The sequence below is a fragment of the Impatiens glandulifera genome, chromosome 7, assembly GCF_907164915.1.
Source record: "Impatiens glandulifera chromosome 7, dImpGla2.1, whole genome shotgun sequence".
Classification (NCBI taxonomy): Eukaryota; Viridiplantae; Streptophyta; class Magnoliopsida; order Ericales; family Balsaminaceae; genus Impatiens; species Impatiens glandulifera.
The window spans coordinates 38,688,606-38,709,974 of record NC_061868.1 but is presented as its reverse complement, the minus strand read 5'-3'; the positions used below and the strand labels follow the sequence as shown (position 1 = coordinate 38,709,974).

The following is a 21,369-nucleotide window of genomic DNA, read 5'->3' as shown; positions in this document are numbered from 1 at the left end:
ACTTTGATCATGTTTGATCAAATTGAGTTTTTGAAAAATTTTAGATTTTGATTCAATCTTCAAAAAATGTTCTAATGATGTTATGATGTTCTTGTTTTGGTTTAGATCAACTATATTTATCGTTTTAAAGCTAATGGAACAAAAATCAAGCCTTGAAATGACATAATTTGAAATATCTCAAAATTTGACTTATAAATGGTGCTTTAAAATTGATCCTTGTAAGGGCTTCAAAATCGTGATTTATGTTAGGGCTTTTGTTCTTCATGATCATATAAACTTACTATAGCTTACGGATCATGATTTCATCAATCAAAAGTTATGAACTTCTGAAAGACCGATGATATTTTGTGAGGACCGTAGAGCAAGACCGACGATTTTCTACCATGACCGATGTTCTTCAGCCAGGACCGTGGAGTAGGACCGACGATTTTCTGCTAGAACCATGGAGCAAGACCGGTGTTCTTCAACTAGGACCGAGGACTAGGACCGAGCTTTCTAACCCTTGGACCGAGGACTAGGACCGAGCTTTCTAACCCTAGGACGAAGCCATCACTTAGTCTAGGACCGATAAACCTAACCCTAGGATCAAGCCCTCACTTAGACTAGAACCAATAAACCTAACCCTAGGACCGAGCCCTCACTTGACCTAGGATTAGTCAACTTGACCCTAACCCTAGCCCTAGGACCGAGCACCTACACCGGTAGTCTTGACCCGGGATCAAGCCTCCCTGATCTTCGACCAAGTTACCCGAGTTCGGGACTAAGCCTCCCGAGCCTAGGACTGTGCCCTTCGGTCCTTTAACCCTTGCGACCAAACCATGGTCCGAACCACACCAGCCGTGACCAAGCCCGACCGAGCTTAGATCGGCCAAACCGAATCCAGACCCTAGGACTCCAGTCCTAAGGCCTGTTTGCTTCTACTTTTCAAAATCTAAAGTTATTTTGTAATTTTGGAACCCGAACCCATTTTTAAATAATCTCAAAAGGTCATAAAAAGAGATTTTTTATATTTTCGGGATATTTCCTAAACCAATGTTTTGGATAAGAACCCGAGTAGAATTTATTTTTAAATTCTGACATTCTTCTATGATATTTTCAGGTTTTATTAAATCTGAACGTCGATGCAACAGGTACACACCCATTCTTTAAATAATTTTGTACAATTATTTAAATGTCTATCCTCATTTAGGACCCCTAGACTACTAATTAAAGATAAGGAATGTTATAATTAGATTAATGAAAGCTAGACTTTGTTTATTTTAGAAGAATTTTGAAAACCAACCTTAGGCAGGCGCGAAGGACATAGTACAAAAGCCCTTTTCCGAGCGTAAATAGACAACGAACCACCATTTTTTTAGAAACTCTAGTATAAATACGTTTGTACACGTATCATTTTATTGATTTTCATAAAATCTCTTGACGACTCTGATTTTCAAATAAATAATCTTTAAATTGATTGTGTTTAATTAATTTAAATCGGGTTCAGGTTAAATTGTTATTTAGTCACCCATATTATATCAAATTTGAACAAATGATTAATTATTTTTACATAATTAATTTTTTACCGCTTCAGCCTTCAGGTATTTTCAAAAAAATTTAAAAACTAAATGTTTCATTTTAAAATATTTCTGACACGCAAACCAAGGTTGAATCGCATCGAACCTCGAGTTTCCTCGCGATAGTCTCTCCATATTGCCACGTGTCTCTTGACACGTGTACATAGACTGGCCCTTACACACCCTTTATTTTGTTAATTATAAAAAATATAACAAACATGTTTATATCAACAAATAAAAAAAACTAACGTTAACGAACTCGGTAATCTTCAAGAGATCAATTAGTTCACTAACCATATTCATTAATTTTTTCGATGCGATTCCCAATTATAATAATAACGTTGTAGAGTAAACGTATCGATCGATTACGATCCCTTCCTATAATTCATTTCAAACTAAATGATATATTAAAAGATAATCAAAATAAAATTCATTAACTCAATTCAACAGAACTAGTAATTTTTGTTTGTTTTTATACAAAGTTTTCAATAACCGAATATTGAGGATGACATTACCCACAAATTGAATCACAAATTGAATAAAATTTTCTATTCATGATACAATTATAATGAAATTCTTGAGCTATTATCCAAATAAACTAAAAAAAGGGGAGCCTACAACTTATGCACAAACATAGGATTAATCTCAAAAGGTATTCTTTTAAAAATATATATAGCTATTAAAAAGATACTTAAACATCTAGGCTAAAATATGATTTATAATATTATCTCAATAAAAATTTACATTTACTTATTTTTTAATTTTAAAGAAAATAAAAATACTCTGAAGTGAGATTGAATCCAACACGGTCGAACAGACAAAGCCTAAGCTCCGCCGTTGACGGCCATTTGATTCCTTTGATCAGATCTGATCATCATCGGAGTGAAATTGCCGGAAAAGTATAACACTTAAATCTCTTCTTGGTTGGTTATGGCTAGAAATGGCAGAATTACCACCATCGGCATAAGAATCTACAGCTCAATACTTCTATTTGCGATTACGGCTTACCCTTCTCTCGCCTACAGACCCGGTGATATCATTCCAATGAGCAAGATGGGTCAATACCATTCTGTTCGTACTATTCTCAAAATCCCATTTCATCTTTCTATACCCTTCTTTGAATGCTTTCCGCTTGTTTATATGACCTGATCTGTTTCTTCTATTTGCTATCAGTCAAGAACAGTCTGGCATGACATGATTGGCCGTCACTGCCCTATATTTTCCGTGAATCGAGAGGTAACCCTTCTGTTGGTTTATATTTTGAAGAAAAAGATTAGGGTTCTTTCTTTTCTAATTCTTTTCTCCGAATTTGTAGGTTTTGATACCAATACCAAAGCCAACGGGTTTCACTGGTGCTGATCCTTACAAAATGTGAGACCATTCTTTAGAATTCACTGGTTCTATTGTGTTAGGATCATAATGTTGATTTTCTTTTTTTATGAGGAATGATGTTCCTCATTAAAATCCTTTCATTTTTGAATGTGATTGCTTCTCATAGATTACATATCTATGTGGTGCAGATCATTTCAAGTTGGAAAAGAGAAGTTTTTGGTTCCATGGCTTTTAGTAATCAATAGGAAGAGTTCGGAGGTTCCAATGATTGATTTTCATTTGGTAAGAGTCGAAACAACAATTTTGGATGCAATTAAGCTTTATAAGAACTGTTTTTATTCAAATGTGAAGAAATTTATTGCAGAGATATGCTGGGGGTGATTTGCTAGGCATCACTGCCAAAGTTGTGGACATGCCACACAAGTGTATGTAGACCATTTCTTATTTCTTCATTGATTGCGCAGATGTTTACCAAACTGTCAATGTGGACAATTGTGTACTTCATTTGTTTTTGCTAGAATGGGATCCATCTGCGGTCTTGTTTCATTATCATGCTTAACTGAGGAGAGAATAAATGTATACTGCGTAATTATTGAAGACTTACACGAGACTTATAGTTTTCGCATAATTCAGAGTCTTGCAAATGTACACACCTATGACATCAAAGTTGTCTGTTGTACTCGTATATTCTTACAAAAAAACTGGGTTTTCAACGTTTTCTTAGTTGAGTTTTCAAGTTGGGGAAAAAGTCTTCAAGTTGATGCCTTCCAAATACTGTCTTCTTAATGGATGAGTAATGTTTTAGTGATATCTTCTTAGTGGTGAGAACTAGGGAAAGAATGTTGATTAGTATGGAATATCTTAGAATTTGTTTTGAAGAAGTCAGTCATGGTTTGGGATAATAATATCATGTTTATTTTGCATTTTCTTCTGTTTGAGACAGAAATCCAGAAATGGAAAATATTATATAACCGCCACTTATTGTAGTTGAGTAGATTGTTCTTCAATGAATTTGCAAGTATCAATTTAAAGCAGATAAAGGTCTTTTTTTTATCTATTATGTGAAGGATTTAAACCTTGATTAGTCTAGAAGTTAATCTCAGAATCCAATCTCACAATTTCTGAATATGATTAGCACAGTCCAGTTCTCTTGTTATGAAAGGCTATGCCTACTTCCTTTATATCCTTTGCCACGCTTATTTTTCGGAATTGATAGACCACACATGTGACTTGTGTTTCAATGCATGTATAATATTAGCACAAATCTTAATAATGCAGATGTTGAAATGCACCCAGACATTCGAAAACAATTCTGGGATCAAGAACATTGGCCAAAACACGTTCTTGCTAGATACACATGGTCAGTTATACATGTAAATCTTTGATATGGGCATTTTATTTGTTGTTGTATGATAAAGAATTTAAGCTCCTTATACTTTGATTCATGACAGGGATGAGCAATCCGAGATAGATGTGGTTTCTGGATTTTATGTTCTGTTTGGATCAGGTATCGTAGTCCTTTGAACACAACATTTCTCCTTTTTTCTATATTTGCATAGGTGGGAGGAATTTATCAATTGAAGTTAGTGGGCAAAAGCTGTGAAATGACTGTGTTTAAGCTAAATCCCACTCTTTTCATTTTTTATTTTTTTTGCTTGTTGTTCGGTTCTGGCCGTCTTAATAGATATCAGCTTTGGGCATAACTTCACATAAAACACATGCAACATCCATCTATCTGAGTTTCATATAAAATTCAAGGGAATGGTATTGCTGAAATTTGAGTTAGTTGGAATTCATCAACAAAGTTTAGGTCAATTTATCATATAAGTTTAAGGCTCGTTGTATTTGGTATTTCTGCTTTCTAATATTTTGTGGTGGCTGTGAACAGGGCTTATGATGACTTTAATTCTATCCATCTACGTCTTGCAGTCTTCTAGAGATAAATTTTCGAGGTGCTTTGTTAGCATTTACAGCAATTATATGTTGTAAATAATTACAATACTATTATTAAACATTCAGAATTGCCAGCCTGATAACTTCATCATCTATTGTATGCCAGGTTTGTGCAGGAGACCGTGATACAAAGCAGTATGTCAAGCGGAGAATTAGCTAAGGTCGAATGACCAATGAACTGTTGCAAATGTTTCGCCCGGTTTGTGTCAAGAAATCGTAGCTTCTTTGTTTGTTTTTTTGTGAAACGCCAAAGTTAAGTATTTCATCATGTAAGCAGATATCATTTGCTGTTTAGACAAAAGAGGAGATTGTGAAATAGGCTTTAGAAAGGATTAAAAAAGGATACCTTATTGAGATATCATAGGATATGTAACTATTCCTTGTAACAAATGGTGCATTTAATGCTATTTTCATTGGTAATTCATACTCAAGGGCTTATTTGATGTTTGATTATTTGTTTCTTTTTAATTATTGTTTGATGAAAAATAGGTTATTTGAATTTTTGTTTGGTTTAATTACTGAGGAGAGGGAATGATATGTCACTGTATCACTGGTTAGAAAAAAAAAATAAAGGGTGAAGGTAGAGAAATTTTATTGTTTTTTTGGTCAATCAGATTGTGATACGTCTTTTTCTCTCCCAATCATTTCTAGATTGTGATACATCTTTTTCTCTCCCAATCATTTCTTATAATGTTTTAGTTTAGTGGTTTTATGGTTGAAGAAAATAGGATGAATTTTGGGTAAATAATTTTTTTAATTAATGAGAACTAATATAACACCACATCTTTAACTCAAAGTGTTTACCGATAAAATTGAATTCATGACATTTTTATTTTTTAAGTCAACTATTATCATTGTGCTACATTGGTGTGTTAGAATTTTGTGTATAAATTTTTAAATAATAAAGAATTCATAAAAAAAAAAAAATTATAAGATAAGTAAGAAAAATTTGTTATTACCATTTATTAAATGCCTCCTTAAAATGTTGTAATGTTTAAAACTAATCAATGTGAACTTTACCTTTTTTTTCTCCAAAGAAAAAGTAAACAAGTTCTACATGATGTTGGTTGCTCCAACTAACTAACTAAAAGTAATTCAATGCACATTTATTTTTCTTCTATATAGAGTGTGCTTTCATTTGAAAATACAAGTTCCAATAATTTTATAATACAAAATTAGTTACATCATCAAAATGCATAAGCATCTATACTAATTTGGTGTATCTCTTTATCAACCAATTTATAAAACCATAACACTTTATATTTTTATAACCAAGAATCAAACAAAGTTGTTTAAATAACATTATCCAAACATTTGGTAAATAAATTGAAACAAAAGTATTTTCAAATAAAGTAAAATCAATCCTACTCCATAAGACAAGGAATTGGATGATAGGTATTCTTGTCTCTTTGTTTAGGCATCATTAATTATTTCATTAGGTAAAAAAGTGAACCAAGCACACTAGCTATAAAGATATACTTAGCCACTAATTAGTAGTTAGGCTAGTGAAATAGGACATAAATTTGTTTTTTTTTTTAATATTATTGCAATGAGAGTGACACCCATTTTATTAGTCATTACATAATTTTATAATCCAGTTCAATAAAATGTTACCAGCAACAAATAGTTTCCACTATTATATATGTATATATAATATATATCCTTCAATTATTGAAATTACATTTTATAAGGATCTAGATTAGGTTTAGGGTTGATATTATATGATAAGACCAAAATTTAAGGAGCAGTTTGAGTTGATAAGGGTACTAAGGATCAGTTTGATTCGACTATTGCAAGCTAGACCGAGCACCAGAAACAAATTGTTTCCTTAGCCTTAACACTTAATGTTGTGCAATCAAACTGAGCCTAAAAGTACATATATATTTAACTAATTTGAGTTATTTAAATATTTGAATGAAAAATAATAATTTATGATGGAATATCGGTTAAATCACGTCAAAGCCAAAGCCAAAGACAAAGGGTGGTTTGATCTTTGATTAGTTGGCCAGATACAAACCTGCTAAAGATTATTATAGACAATCATTTCTTTTCTTTTTTTATGCATGTTGTTTGATTCAATATATTCTTTGCAAATAAGTCATCATTTTATGAAAAAAATACTACTACATTATTTTGAACAATAAAATTATTATGAATAAGCTAAATCATTAATTTTGACTAATGTTAAAAAGTCTCTTAACGCCCTCTTTTTCATTTTGGTTATTTAAATAATTTTGGTTGTGAAAGATAATGTGAATTATTTAAATAATTGTGTCTCATTTAAAAAAAAATATTAATATTTAGAGGGAGGTTAAATATTATGGAGATTTCGTCCCATAATAGAGTATTTTTGGTATGACGCAAACAAGTGTAACCATCTAAACAAAACGTTATGCATTAATAATATATGGATAGTTTCCATTGGAACATTGCTACAAGTTGTTCGATAAGATTATTAATTTTTGTTGAGAAAAACTTTGGGAGTCAAAATATTCATCTAAGATCTCGTTATTTAAATGAAGCATTATTCATGGTAGAATTATAACGGATGATATGTGCATGAAAAATGTTGTATTATGACTAGTCATATGTGTCACAATTAGGTTGAATCGACAACTCGCTTATTTTTGCATTGTCGATGAGTGACTAGTATTTGGAGTCTTTTGTGGAGTTACTAAGATTCATTGGGTGAAGCCCGAGTCTTTGGATAGTTGTTAAGAAATTTGAATTGATGCGGCTGATATGTCAGACCTACATATTTAGGTTATCATCCCAATTATTTTTTGATGGATTATCTAGTTTGTGAATATCGTCGAACTTTCAATAATCGTAGTCGTTCGATGCTTATCATTTATAATACTATCATTATGATATTTTCTGAAATTAGTTCAAAATAGTCTGTCGGTGAGTTAATTGTTCTATTCGAGAATTTACGAGCTTGATAATTTATTAAGTACCATTTTTTCTATAAAAAAAATTCTTTTTCATATTATGTTTTTTCGTTTTGCTTAAACAATTTTTTTTTTCATTTTTTAATATAATAAACCTTTTTTTTAAGAATTAATACCTTTTTAAGGAGATAAATAATATTTTATTAGATAAATTTATTTGAATTGATTGACTAAAGAATGTTTAATACTTATGAATTATTTTTTTTATGGACAAAAAATTGTTATTATGTATTTGGGTCATCATTTTTATTGTTTTCTGGTACATTATTTGATGTACGATAAATTGTCGAATTTTTAAATGATCGTAGTCATCCAATTATATCATTCATAATATCGTTTTCTGATATTTGTTTTGAATAGACGGTGGTGTTCGGTCTGATAAGTTAATCGTTTTTTCTTAAAAAATACAAACTTAATAATATGTTGGGTAACGTTTTTTTTTCTTTTCTTATTTTTATGTTTTATGATTTTATTATATCATGTTTTACCGTTTGCTTAAATCGATTTTTATCATTACTATTTTTAAAAAAAAATATAATCTTAATAAAGGTTTTGAATAAGTTTTACTATGTTTGTATGAAAAAAAAACACAATAAATAAACTATACATTGAACCATCCTACTTTACCCATTACACATCTTTTAAATTAACCATCACATTGAATCAAATTAAGTTAGTAATAAATTAATAATACATTGAATCAAACTAACCCTCTCTTTCTCTATCTATATATATAAATATATAGTCTACCATTTAGAAGCAAAGCCCCAAACAAACTTCATTCTTAGTTGCTAAATGTTTCGCCGGAAAATCAAGAACCTTCCGCCGTCGATTGAATATATTATATACATATAAAGACTACATTTTTCTAAATAATCACATTAAGGACCATCTTGCACGCCGATCGAAAAACGCCCCCTCAATCCTCGTAAACTGTAATCATTCATTCCAACACCCAATTGGCCGGCCACTCTCTTTCAAATTTCAGTTCATCAAATCTCTAATCTGGGTCTCTTCAAATTTGACTTCATCGGAGCTGTAATCTGGGTCTGCCATCTTAAATGGGAATGAATACCCATCGCCGACTTCTACAAACAGAGTCGTCGTCGTCGTCGCCGCAGTCGTACACGGCGGAGTCTGAGGCGAACTTCGATACCAACATGGTAATAATCCTATCGGCCTTACTCTGTTCATTGATATTCGCTCTGGGATTAAACTCCATCGTCCGGTGCACACTCCGATGCCGTCGCAGGCTGGCTGGACAGACGGCGGCGCAGGAGCAAAGGGGTATTGCCGGAATCAAGAAACGGGTGTTGAGACAGATTCCTGTGGCGGTTTACGGAAAAGAAGTGAGTTTTCCGGCCACTGATTGTCCAATCTGTTTAGGAGAGTTCGTTGATGGTGAGAGAATTCGAATCTTGCCCGGTTGTAATCACGAGTTTCATATGAAATGTATAGATAGATGGCTTTTGACCAATTCATCATGTCCCAATTGTCGGCAGCCGTTGGTTGCCCGGCCGGAGGTGATGATGATGATGATCAGTTCACGTGAGAGAGATGAGCCTGTATAAATATTGCCCATTTTCTGTACAAATATTTACATTTGTTTTTATTTATATTATATACCATGCTAGTCATAAATAAATAAAAATCCATACTTGTATCACAAAGATATTCAAATTTCAAGTCATCATAATACTAATAATTGTCATGTATATAAAAAAAAACCATACTATGGAAGGTTGCACCAATTAGGATCACTGCGAGCTCGATCAAGATCATCGTTATCAACGCTCTCTTGTTCTTCGCCAATCGCCACAGTCGATCCAACAACACATTCATCGTCCCCCATTGCTTCTTGCACAGACCGTGATGATCCTGAACTCGGTTGTTGCTGCTGCTGCTGATCTGAAACCAAACTGGAAAGACCATTCTGCCTTAAGTAATTCTCCAAAGGTTGGTTTGCAGCTTCAAGAAGACTCCTCATACTCACCACCTGCCTGTCTCTTTCTGGTTTTGAATTCAAATCTAATCGTCCCTTTCCACTACTCTCACCCGCTGCTGCTGCTGCCGCCGCCTCTGATTGGTCTTCTCGGTTAGGTGGAGGTAGATTTAACTGACGACTTTCTATTTCGGGATCATACTGATTTCTTTGGGCAATCTCTGCTTCGCGATCAGATTGGCGTTTCTTTTTTCTCATCATTAATGTGTTGAAACGACGTTTGACTGTCATGCAAACGTTGCACGTGCATGTTGGTTTGTGCTTTCCTTTCCCACTTGGAGGTTGAATGCAGACTATGCATGAACAGCCTGGCCTGTGTCGGGGATGCTTTGTGGTTGTTGCTACCAATGTGGTTCCTGGTTCGCTCGATTCGTCACCTATAACTGCCGAGGGATCTCCTGGTGAACCTTGTTCCTGCATTAACCGATGGCTGATCGCGATTCTCCGTTTCTTGAACTCTGAGAGTTGTTTAAAGTTAATATGTGTCTCATAATGATTCATCTAGAAATAGAAAGTTTTAGTACCTTTGTACTGTCTGAGAAGAATTTCGAGTTCTTTTGGACCCAGTTCATCAGGAGCGGAGCATGAGGACCTGTGAATTAAAGAAGTTTTTACCAACTTGTTCGAAGTTTTTTTTTTTAAATGAAAAAACAGACCTGCTTTGATCCCAAACGTTTTCGAGACAAGTCCATTTGGGAGGAAGAAGAATATCAGCAGACACCCTTCTCCACTTCGAGCAAACATCGCATTGTGTCCACTGACATTGTTCACTGCATCATCGATGCCAGTTAAAATATAGAGAAATGTGAAGATTAAAAAAATAAATCCTTACCCCGACATAGATGCAGTAAAAATGCTTGTTTTTCCAAAAACTGGAGGTTCATCATATTCTTCAAATTCATTGTCATCAATAGTGACAACAGTTGGCTTTAAGCTGTTTGGTGGTTGAAGAATATCCTGCGCTTCTTCCCACGTTAGTTTCAGCTCAAGAGCATCTATGCTATCAATAAGCAACCTTTTACTCTTTGGCCCGAGATTCCGGCTTCTTTTCCTTTCTGGAACATGCATTAAAGACGACATCAAACCTTCTCTGATATCAGTCCCATGCTTCTCCATTACCAGCCAGCTGAAATCCCCAGCACCAGAATTCAACTGTTTTGGATATGTGTTTATATGCGGGTCAGAGCTCTCTTTCGTTGTCTGCAAACACCCATCAAATCAATAATCTTTTGCAACTTCCTACAAGATTTCAATTAATGAAGAAAGAACATCGATCCCCAGTTTTATCACTACCTGTAAAGCTGTAGAATTCGATGCTCTTCTGAACCCCATAAGAAGCTTCCCATCTGGATCCATGCGGCTGAATGTTACTGCAAGAGAAAAGAAATTCACACCAAATTATCATAAAAGTTCAAAGGATTTCAGCCATAACGTACTTTCAAAGGTAAAGACACTTTGTAAAGACATGATTACCTGTATCTCCAGCTTGTAATTGCATGGACTGTATGCAGGGGGTTACGCCCTCCAAAACATACATTCTGCTGTTATTATTTGGCCAAAATCTGAACTGAAATACCCATTCTTTTCCTTTCACATCTTGAATCCTCAATGGAAGTCCCTCAGGTTGAGAGATAGGCGGAAAATACGCCTGGAAAATCATTGAAAGACAAATATTCACCCAAAATTAGAAAAACGAGGATATTGTGATGAAAACACAACTTCAATGGTATACTATATGTTGAGAAACTCACTTCAGCACAAGCTTTAGGAAGAACCAATCGACCAATTCGACCAGCATCACTAGCACTAAGAACCTTCTCGAACAGTGGCACGATTGTTGAATTTGAGCTTAGCACTAGTGAGTTAAGGGAATGGGGCAACTAAACTTGCATTAATTTATCAAAAATCATAAAGATAACAACAACCAAGAAAGAAATAAAAATATTAATAAGAGGAAAAAAAACATGGATACTCTCCAGATATCTCCTGCAATTCTTGATCTGTAATTCTGGGCCAATAACGTGGAAGCAACTGATTCTTAACCCTTCCTTCAGCAGGTGGCCTAGCCACGCGTATAGGCTGAGCCATACCAGCATTAGCCTCCAATTCTGCGGAAAGAATTGACTTGGGCAGTCTGGGAAAAATATGACGAGATTTTGGGACTTGTTGAAGGGAAGAACTTGTTTTCTCGGCTACCCTTTCTTCAACTAAACCATGAAAGGAACTAGGATTAGGATTAGGATTAGGATTAGTTGAAGGAGAAGCCAAGGCAATGGTCAAGCTTGTGTGAGCCAGAGATTCATAAATCTCTTTTATCCCAAAATTAACTTTGGCAATTCGAGAAGAACCAACTGATAAGCTCATGCTTGTTGGAGGCAGAAGAACTTCCTCTTTCACTTGACCATCATCACGTGTATCCTTATTACAATATGGAAGCAATTCTTTCAGGCTAATTCCCACTTTGGGCTCTTCACCATTTGGGAACTGTAACAATACAAGATCATATCGAAAGTTAGCAACAACGAGTTGTTCTTTATAACGAATGTGCAAAAAGAAGACTTTTCTTACAGAATGATGTCTGGTGTCTTTGGTACATCCAATACAGATTACTCCACCACCATCCATTAACTCTAGTAATGAACTCGATGCAATACATCCACAATGAAGACGCTGCCAAATTAATAGGAAATTAGGAAATGCAGCAGCTAAAACATGTTAATTTGCTAGAATAAAGAACATACCTTACCACAGAAACTGCATTCTCTCCAACCAGAATCATTTGAGTGAAATGTTTCACAAAATATTAGTTGTTCATAAGAAGATCTGCAATCAGAAGCACAAAACAAATGACAAAAAAAAGAAGCATATATAACAGATCCAGAAGCCAAAAACACAGTTGAAAGAATTTCAATCACGATTCTCTCCTCTAAATTCTTCAACTCAAAGTTCAAAACATAATTAGGATGAAATGATACAGAAATCTCAGAGGAGTGGATCTTAATTGTTTGCGATCTGAGTATTACCCGCACTTGTCGCACAGATTGGAGAACTCCCCAGACCGTAAAGGCCAACCCTTTTTCCATTCAGGAGATGATGTTGTCCCGCACAATCCATTTGTACAAGTTTTTGATGCCATAGACGAACCCAGAACTGCAAAATTAGAAACCCAATTCAAATTTGCCCAAATATCTCGATAAATTAGTAAGCAGAAAAGAACTATCTCAAATTAACTGGTCAACTGGAGATGAAAGAACAGCTTCAAACGAAGAAAATAGTACGAGTAAGTGACAAGTGTCTTACTTATCAAAGTTATTGAAGAAGAAGAAGAAGCTCTACGTTTGAAACAGGATGGATGGCGGCTGTCTACTCGTTAATCTTCATATATTGGAACTGGGTGATCATTAGTGGTAAAAGGGGCGATCGGTGACCGGCGACCGGCGACCGACGACCGACGACCGACGACCGGGGAATACTGCAAAAGAAGCTGTATTTTGAAGTGAAGCAAACGAAATAGAGAGAAGAAGTATGCATGCACGAACGCTTCAAGGTTCAGCGATCTCTCTCCCACCTTTCATCTTCACACTTGACCTTTTTTTTCTTCCAAAATAAAATTCTAGAAAACATAGGAAACGGCTAAAAATGTACTTACATACCAATTTTAAATTATTTAAAAATATAAATTTTCAAATTTATAATATATTATTGTAAAAAAATTTAAAAATCATTACTTTAAACAAAAATGAACATGGGTGTTTTGAGAAAGACAAGTTTTCTATGTGTTTATAATCTTTTCTTTAATTATAATAAATACTTTATTTAAAGGTAAGGAAGGAGATGAGAATCCGGTTGGAACGGTTTGAAAAGAATTTAGAATGCCTTAAAAACCTAACTAAAAAAATTGTGAATAAAACATGGGGAATAAAAATAAGTTTTTGTCCTTTTTAAAAAAAAAGTTAGATTAAAAAATTGTATTAAATTTTTAAAAATTAAGAAATTAAGTGATATGTTACATTAGCACCCTAAAAAAATGTTTTTTTAGGATATGTTGAGTCTCTACATAGATATGTGATCTGTCCCCGATATTTAGATTATATCCAAAATAAGAATTTGAAACTATAAGTCACTAATAAGTATTAATTAAGAGATAATTATTTTAAGTAATATTTTGTGGGAAGATAATTAATTAAGAAGAATGGGTTAATTAATTTAGATGATATTACGTCTCATTTTTGTTTTATGCTATCTTTAATGTGAATATGTTAGGTTATTTAAGATTTGATTGTTTAAAAAAAATGATAAATTATTTTTTATAAAAATTAAAAAAAAAACGACATCTTACATATTTGAAAGTGCGCCACCAATTTTTGCTTTTTTATCCCTCGGCATGCTTAAGAATTGAAATACCTGAAATATCCTCAAAATTCTTATTTATTTCGGTGAGAGATTTTTCACTCTACTCCCGGTTCTACATACCAGATAGAATGCAGGATCATCAACACCGTTGATTTGATTATCTTTATATATGGATTCAACTGCAAATGCTTTGCTGACGTCATGTTTGTGACATGATGACGTTCTCATTTAAAGGGAAAGTCCAACTACAAATGTAATAAATCTTGTTAATTGCTTAACAAAAAATAGTAAATCATTTATCATATAATATAAAACGGTTGGTTTATGCTTATTATATTTTATGATGAAGCCTTTTAAAGAAAAACTGTTATATATATATATATATATATATATATATATATTTATATTAGTTAGTTAATAATAACTTAACATGATCCCAATTTTGTTTTTTTCTTTGATATGGTTTATTCCAAGATGACTATAATAATCTCATGACTATTTAATTGTGAATAGAATTTGAAATTTATGGTTTTTTTAAGTAAAATAATTTAACACTTAAACTACTCTTAGGTTGGTATGACTTCCAACATTAATTTAAAATTCTTTAGGCTGCAAATTTATATTTTTAATTTGAGATCATGCCAAATTATCATAAATGTGTATCCCAAAATTTTGGAATTTACTTTGACAGACTTCAATATTTGAGGATATTTTATTTTAAACGATCAAATATTGAAACGTGATTTAAATTATCACATGCAAGTTCTTTCGAACACAACTTAAATTTTGTTTTTCTACATTATTATGCTTATATTTTAGAATGGAAATGATTTAGGTACTGAAAACAATACCACGAATCTGACGTGATCTGTCACATTTACATGAGAGACAGAAAAAAAATTAGGAAAATGGTAATGTTTGAGAGATTTTTCTCCCCAACATGCCCATGTGCAGGGAAGATAAAATGTTCGGAAAAATGTTTATGAGATTTGTTTCACGAACATGGTCATATGCTAGAGAGAATATTATTTATTTTGGGTAAATGACCATGTTTATGATTTTTTTTTTTTTATTTATCTCTCATAAGAATCCGTCACGTTAGATTCGTGGTCTTACTTTTGTTCTCAATTTCGTTGTTCCTATAATGGTTCATTTTATAATATTTATAACTTTTTTTCATTTATTTATAACGAACAAGTATCACCTAATAATTTTGGATTTTCATATTTTAGATCATTTATAAAAATATTTTAACTTATTATTTATATAATTTTTCTTTAAAGTATAATTTTTAATAGATGTTAGTAAACTTGTTACCTATTAATTAATATTCTTTGTAGGCTAATGTACAAATCAGTTGTAACTCACAAGCATTCAATCAAAGTATCACACTAATCATATTTCATTTAATATTTTATTATATTCTTGTCATTCTCAAAACCAAATATGTGAGTGCTTTAATCAAAATGAGAATCAATTATCATTAGTCCATAAACACTTTCTTAACATGTTATTGGGACTAACAAATATTAATAAATTTATAAATATATGTTTAATTACATTATTATGTTGAAGAACATTATCTCATATAAATTAATATTCATATGAAATACTTAACAAAAACTAATACTTAATATATGAGCGTTTTCTTGTTTAAACTCAAGTTAAACTCCATCAAATATTTTCAAAATATATAAATGTATAATAAATACATATTATAATGCCATACAAAAAATGGTTAAGTTCATTGCAAATGAATCACAAAGATCTCAATTATTCTTGAATAAAAAAATTGAAGAACAAATATGCTTATATATGTTACTTATTTACTATAACCAAGATATAAAGCAGCACAGATTGTATTCATTGTTTGGATAATGTGTTAATAATTAAGTGGTACAAAAATATTTGTATGAGACTATCTAATATATTAAAATCTCATATTTGATTTCCACAAAAAAAAATGTATTTACTTATTTTTATATTTATTAAATGTATTGAATGGAATATATTATAAAGTAAAGTTTGACTTTTTAAAACTTTGAATGTCACTAATTTTTTATTATAAAAGCTTAGATAAATACTTTTGAACCACTGCAGTTTGTTAGGTAGCAAGTACAAAAAAAACCTATCATATTGTTGCGGATAATACAAGTTATATGCTAAAAATAGTGTTTAGCATGTTTTTAATTTTAGTATAAGCTTATGATATGGTATAAAATTGTCACAATCCTTTTTAGATACAAAGTTTTCTTATATAGTTTTAATAATAATGTATACTACCATTTTGAAACGGGCAAATAGACTTTAACGCTAATATTTTTCCTAAGTATAACTAAAGTATATATAAGAATTATTTTTTCCAGTAGCTTTAAATTTTTGTTAATATTTTTTATGGAATGAAATTTTAGATTATTATAAGTTTTTATAACTTTTGAGAATGTCAAAACTTTGTGTATTATTGAGTTTGTATAGAATTTTAGATGTATAGAGAATACAAAAAAATCATACATATAAACAAAAATAAAAGCAAAAGCTGTACTTTTGTGGCGCAAGTGTTATAATTAATATATTAACAACGACCATATTTTTTTGGTTACTTGTCATAAATTATTTGTACCTTATATAAGTTATAGATGATCAATATTATGTTTGGATTGCTATAAAACGTCTTTTTATTTATTAGTGACTATATATTTTATAATATTGAGTATTAACTTTTTTTACAACTAATGACTCGACAATAAATAAAAAAACTAACTTTTTTTTACCACTAATGACTCAATAATAAATAAAAATTTAACCACCGAAAATATCATAATTATTATACAAAATCACCATATTTTATCGTAAATAAATGATATCTCCTGTGGTAAAAAATTCCGTAATTAAAAGTTTAACTACGATAATTGTATCGTCCTTAAAAACACTTATGTTATGTTGATTAAGCACAGGCCGGCTCAGGGGCAAACCCTGATATGAATTTTGCTAGTTCTAATCTCAAAGAAAAGTCTGACCATCATGTTGTGGAGGACTGGGATAAGGCTTTTCATGTCGATGTGATGATTTCGAAGGAAAAGTAAACAGAGGCGTCTCATGGTAAACATGAGATCGATTAAAGGTGGATCGTTGATTTATGGTGCAGACATTACGTTACTAAAGGTGATTCCATATTCTCATCAAGTCGAATTCATAATGGGGCGGTGGCATTGTCACGGCAGATAATTTGGTTCATAAAGTTAAAAAAAGAAGGGTCAGTTGTCATTAATAGCGGCAAGGGAGAACCTATTACTTTGAAGAATGTCTACCATGTTCTAGAAATTCAGAAAGAACTTTTCTTAGTAGAAAATGTTGTAGATGCTGGAAATCTTGTGTTGTTCGATCCACATGATTTAGAGTTTTTAAGGAAACGTGAAAGAGATCAAGATGGATGTGGTTCACAATAGAACTCAGGTAAATGATCTTTTTATCCTTTCAGCATCAACTTTGTACATCGAAAATGTGAACGAAAAAAGCACATTCTTTCTATGGCATGCAAGGCTTGGACATCTCAATATGACTAAGCTTAGCGTTATGTATTGAAAGAAACTTGTCGAAAGTCTACCAAACGATCTGAGAATCGAGGAGGGTAGTGTGTGTGAAGAATGTCAATATTAGAAAGCTCATCAACTTCCATTCAACAACTCTGTATCGAGAAGCAAGGGTCCTTTGGATCGAGTTCATAGTGACTTGATGAGACCAACTCAGACTGCCTCATACTCGGGAAAAAAATATATGTTGTTGTTTGATGATTTTCCCGGTTCACTTGGGTGTTCTTCATGAAAGATAATTCCGAAGTGTTCTCTATATTTCTCGAGTTCAATGAAAAGATAGAAGGAGAACAAGATAGGAAAAGTTGAGTATTGCGGACAAACAATGGTAGAGAATTTTGCTCAAAAGAGTTTGGATTGTTTTGTAGGTAAAATGGCATAAAAAGAGAACTCTCCTATCTAGAGACCCCACAATAGAATGGAATTGTCGAAAGAAAGATTCGACACCTTATATAGACTTGTAAGTCGTGGCTGCATATGAAGAATATACCAAAGTAATTATGGGCGGAAGGTATGAGTTGTGTTGCCCATGTCATCAATCAAGCTCTAATTTGCCCAAATTAGTTCAAATCTCCATTCGAGATACTTTATGGTTTTAAGCCAAGTGTTAAGCATTTTCGAGTTTTTGGATGTACTTGTTATGTCCATATTCTAGACAAGATAAGGAGTAAATTACATGCAAAGGAAGTCAAGTACGTGTTCGTTGGTTATGACGAGAGAAGAAAATGGTGGCGGTGTATGGTTTCATCAACCCACAAATGCACTGTGTTGAGAGTGTGGTTTTCGATGAAATCTCTTCGTACTACATCAAGGATGTTGAGGAAGTTGTTCAGACTAACCTTCCCATACTCACGCATACGGGAAGCTCCTCTAGTAGTGATAATAATGACAGGGGAGCCCTAACTTAACTCAAGATATTTCAGTCGATGAAAGAGCTAAAAGAAAAAGTTTACTAGGAAATCCACATCAGAAAGAATTAGTCAACAACCGAATGGGGAATATCAATCAAAAAGGAACATTCTAAGGCCCTATCGATTTAGGGATGATAATTTAGTAACAACATTCTCTTGTTTCTTGGCAAACGCAATAGACGACGAGGAACCCGCTTCTTATAATGAAGCAAAGAAAGTCAAGGAATGGGTGGCAGCAATGGAGGAGGAAATTCACGCTCTCAAGAAGAATGAGACATGGAACGTCGTTCCAAAGCCTCCTAGTACTCAAGCAGTCACATATAAGTGGGTGTATTGAATCAATCAAAAGGCTGATGGAAGCATAAATCAATATAAACCTAGATTGGTCGCTCGAAGATTCCGTAGAAATATGGAGAAGATTACGAGGAGACATTCAATCCAGTTGTGAAGATGACATCAATTCGCATTGTGTTGGCCTTAGCAGCAAGTTCTCGATGGAAGTTGTGGAAATTGGATGTCAAGAATGCATTTCTCTATGGAGAACTTAATCGCCCAATATATATGGAACAACCACATGGATTCAAGAAGAAGGATGGTCACCAGTTAGTATGTAGACTTAAGAAGACATTATATGGATTAAAGCAAGTCATGCGTGCTTGATATGGAAAAATTACAGAATATCTTCAGTTTTGTGGGTACAAAGCTTCAAAATCCGACTCGAGTCTATTTATAAAGAAGCATCAATGACAGATGATGGTGGTACTTTTATATGTGTATGACATAATCTTGACGGGCATTAACTATGATGAGGTTTCTTAGCTATAAGATGAGCTCTCACTTCGTTTTGAGATGAAGAAGTTTGGTGAACTTGGAACTTTCCTTGGTTTACGAATCGAAAATTTCGAGAAATGTTTGTTTGTATCGTAGATCAACTACGCAAAGAAGTTGGTAGATAAATTTGGTATGACAGATGGAAAAAAGAGTTATACTCCTCTCGACGTAAATCCCAGACTCAGTAGAGACGATGGAACATGTTACCAGATTCTCGTTCGTATCGTGCTCTTTTGGGAAGTCTGATTTATCTGACTATAACAAAGTCTGACATTGCTTATGTAGTTGGAGTGGTGAGTCGATACATGCAAGAGCCAAGAAAACCACACCTCGAGGAAGCGAAGAAAATTTTAAAGTATATTAATACCTCACTAGATATAGGTCTACTCTACGAGAAATATGCAAAATTTGTCTTGTAAGGATTTGCGGATGCTGACTTTTCTAGAGATCGAGACGATCGAAGGTCCACATCTTGGTTTGTTTTTCTTTGTGGAAACACTAGCATATCTTGGAGTAGCAAAAATAAGGATCAGTATCCTTGTCTAAGACAAAGGCGGAATACAAAGCATCAGTTCACGCAACACAAGAGTGCATATGGCTTCGTAGACTCTTGGAGGATCTTCATGTCAAGTTTGATCAGTCAGTTCCTATCCATGGATATAACTTGAGTGTTATTAAATTGACTTCAAATCATGTGTTTCATGCGATGACAAAACACATTGAGTTGGAGCATCACTTTATTCGTGAAAAAATAGATGGTTGCAGTAAGGAGTGAAGACAATGTTGATGATATTTTCACAAAAATCACTTCCTAAAGGTTATTTCGAAGATCTACGATCTAAGTTGAGACTAGTTCATCGGACATCAATTTAAGTGAGAGTGTGAGAAATTAAAGTAATAATAATAATAATAATAAACGTGTCTTTTTTGTTATTCAATAGTCTTTTGAATTATCCAAGTTCTTGGAATTATCTCTAATAAATAAGACTCCTTAAGTCTCTTATTTAAATATCTAAGTTTTGTTTAACTTTATATAAGTGGTAATCATATCATTATTTTCTTAAGTTTTGTTTTTTATTCAAGTTTGTTTTTCTCTAAAGTTTTTTTTATTCACTTTTCTAATAAATTTCTTCACGGTTCGATCATTGAAGTTTTGATTGTGATTTTGATATATAATTGTGATTTTTTTGCGTAAATAAATCAAGTACTAAATCCATCTTAACTAGGAAGCTCAGAATTAAAATGATAAATTCATGACTATAAAAGACAAATTATTCTAAGAAAGAAAACACAAACTACTTAGTTAGACATATAGTTTGCAATATTCTAACCATGAATAAATGATTTAAAAAGTCCCAAACTCAAAAAAAGGAATAACCCAACCCATTTATTGTCTCCATAAATACAATTGGGTCAAACTGAAAATTTTTCAGACAACAATTATTACAAAAAGACTACATTCCATGATTTTGCAGCAAAGACATATGTACGGACAGATTTGAGTGAAAAAAAAAATATCCTAATTATGAAGATCACATTTAGGAAAAAATGTTTTCCTACCTTTTATAAACAAATCAAATGTAAGCTGGATGTTTCTTTTCCAAATAGATCAAAACTGAAATCATTTGTTAGCTAGTATATCATTTGTTAGCTAGTATTATCGACTTAAATATATATGTATAAATAATAGTTTTTTTTAAGTTTATAAATATATAAAAAATCAAATATTCTGTTGGGCCTAAAAGTAAGTTTAATAAGGTTTTTAGTTGATATTGAAATTCTTTGGGCTACCATAGCCCATAAGCTTTATAGGTAGTTAAAGTTTGCCACGTTTTAGCTACGGAATTTGAACTGTTTTTATTAAATAAGGCTCGAACTTTGAATTGTTTT

General features: G+C 32.7%; 3 protein-coding genes across 3 annotated transcripts; 2 read left to right on the top strand and 1 right to left on the bottom strand.

The window, feature by feature from the left end:
- The first annotated feature begins 2,340 nt into the window (after positions 1-2,340).
- On the top strand, positions 2,341-5,284 carry LOC124945193. The gene is made up of 9 exons (XM_047485584.1): positions 2,341-2,627; positions 2,730-2,792; positions 2,872-2,927; positions 3,077-3,170; positions 3,253-3,313; positions 4,167-4,248; positions 4,340-4,395; positions 4,777-4,840; positions 4,948-5,284. The coding sequence occupies exons 1-9, from the start codon at positions 2,487-2,489 to the stop codon at positions 5,009-5,011; spliced, it is 681 nt and encodes a 226-aa protein (XP_047341540.1). The 5' UTR covers positions 2,341-2,486; the 3' UTR covers positions 5,012-5,284.
- Positions 5,285-8,853: 3,569 nt separating this feature from the next.
- Positions 8,854-9,363, top strand: LOC124945045 (RING-H2 finger protein ATL74-like). Its single transcript, XM_047485413.1, has one exon. It carries the CDS (start codon positions 8,854-8,856, stop codon positions 9,361-9,363), a length of 510 nt encoding a protein of 169 aa, XP_047341369.1.
- On the bottom strand, positions 9,356-13,388 carry LOC124945044 (B3 domain-containing protein Os07g0679700-like). Its single transcript, XM_047485411.1, has 12 exons — positions 13,095-13,388; positions 12,818-12,944; positions 12,536-12,617; positions 12,363-12,464; positions 11,767-12,278; positions 11,546-11,642; positions 11,268-11,442; positions 11,088-11,164; positions 10,627-10,994; positions 10,451-10,564; positions 10,319-10,386; positions 9,356-10,252 (listed from the first exon to the last, which is right to left on the bottom strand). The coding sequence occupies exons 2-12, from the start codon at positions 12,928-12,930 to the stop codon at positions 9,525-9,527; spliced, it is 2,436 nt and encodes an 811-aa protein (XP_047341367.1). The 5' UTR covers positions 12,931-12,944; positions 13,095-13,388; the 3' UTR covers positions 9,356-9,524.
- Between the last annotated feature and the right edge of the window lie 7,981 nt (positions 13,389-21,369).

Bases quoted from the DNA above. Each gene is read 5' to 3' on its own strand.
- LOC124945193 (XM_047485584.1), top strand. From the start codon at position 2,487: ATGGCTAGAAATGGCAGAATTACCACCATCGGCATAAGAATCTACAGC. The intron at 3,314-4,166 runs GTATGTAGACCA...TTAATAATGCAG, and splicing joins TGTGGACATGCCACACAAGT to ATGTTGAAATGCACCCAGAC. The intron at 4,396-4,776 runs GTATCGTAGTCC...GGCTGTGAACAG, and splicing joins TTATGTTCTGTTTGGATCAG to GGCTTATGATGACTTTAATT.
- LOC124945045 (XM_047485413.1), top strand. From the start codon at position 8,854: ATGGGAATGAATACCCATCGCCGACTTCTACAAACAGAGTCGTCGTCG.
- LOC124945044 (XM_047485411.1), bottom strand. From the start codon at position 12,930: ATGGCATCAAAAACTTGTACAAATGGATTGTGCGGGACAACATCATCT. The intron at 12,618-12,817 runs GTAATACTCAGA...TTCTGATTGCAG, and splicing joins AATCTGTGCGACAAGTGCGG to ATCTTCTTATGAACAACTAA. The intron at 10,995-11,087 runs GTAGTGATAAAA...GGGTGTTTGCAG, and splicing joins CGAATTCTACAGCTTTACAG to ACAACGAAAGAGAGCTCTGA.